Source organism: Penaeus vannamei, chromosome 11 (genome assembly GCF_042767895.1).
Source record: "Penaeus vannamei isolate JL-2024 chromosome 11, ASM4276789v1, whole genome shotgun sequence".
Classification (NCBI taxonomy): Eukaryota; Metazoa; Arthropoda; class Malacostraca; order Decapoda; family Penaeidae; genus Penaeus; species Penaeus vannamei.
In genome coordinates, this window is record NC_091559.1 from 6,990,634 (window position 1) to 6,991,750 (window position 1,117).

A 1,117-nucleotide genomic window follows, 5' to 3' on the forward strand; every position below is an offset into this window, starting at 1 on the left:
CTTTCAAAAACCCAAGTATATTAAGCTCTGCATCTGGAGAATATTTGTATATTTATATCTTTTACTGTAAGACCAGCACAAAAAAAAAAAAAAAAAAATACACAAGGCAGTTGATAAACAATTCATTCCTTACAATGTAAATTAAGTCAAACATTATTTTCCAGCCACAAGGAGCAGTCATGGAAGAGTGGGAGAAATATTTTACAAGAAGATCAAAGTTCCTTCGGGATGCAATGACTTGGTTTGTGTTCTCAATTAAAGGCTTTGCCTGTATAAGATGTCAAGACACCTACAGCCTGCACATTACCTCAGGAGGCACAACTGTTCCCTTGGAGAGGAACACTGTTAGGTAAGTAATCAACGACAGTTGTCTCTAAATATTTCTTTCTATCTTTTGTTTTGTTTGGAATGCTGCTGTATCTTACTGCAGGGATATTACATTTAGCTGGAAATGGGGAATTCAGAAAGCCCAAATAGTTCATTTTGCGAAAGTAAAACTGTAGGTTTCATGAAAGTATTCATATTTGTCTATGTAATGGCCTTTGTGTCTGTGCTAAAGAACAGATGCATGGATTTACTGTCACATTAATTCATGTTTATTTTTATCAATTACAGGTTTGTAGATAATTTTAGTGCTGGGACACGTGGGGCAGCCTCCACGGAATATTTCTTGTCACACGGGTATGCTGTCATCTTCATTCACCGTGAGAAGTCGGTGACTCCTTTCTTGAGGCATCTCGACCCAAGTTTCCTCTTAGATGCACTGCAGGAGGGACCAGGATGTCTGCAGTTGTCAGCCAACCACTCGGCTAGTGTAAGCCACAAACCTCTCTTTTTAACCTACATTGTAATGTAGCATTCTTCAAGTCTCAATTTTACTCCTATAGTGACAGGATTTATGCTTGCCAAAACAAGCCGTGAGCTAGAGGTCACACAGCCACTCAAGGCTGAAATCGGAAGCTCGGGGAACACACATCTTTCTCACTCTGTGGCTGTTTGGCTGCAGCATATACAATTTTCCAGTATTTTAAACAAAAGCAAGGCTTTAATACCACATTTTGGGGGATGTAGTTTCTGAACCTCTGCTCCTGAACTAATGCTAGCAAGTAAACAACTG

The 1,117-nt window shown here is 39.4% G+C and overlaps 1 protein-coding gene across 1 annotated transcript in view; it reads left to right on the forward strand.

Annotated features, from left to right (window-relative positions):
- The first annotated feature begins 233 nt into the window (after nucleotides 1-233).
- Ppcs (phosphopantothenoylcysteine synthetase) overlaps nucleotides 234-1,117 on the forward strand; it is a 6,796-nt gene continuing 5,912 nt past the window's right edge. Inside the window, exons 1-2 of the mRNA XM_070127397.1 lie at nucleotides 234-349; nucleotides 616-847. Of these exons, the coding sequence (XP_069983498.1) occupies nucleotides 234-349; nucleotides 616-847 (348 nt within the window). The remainder of the gene's footprint in view (nucleotides 350-615; nucleotides 848-1,117) is intronic.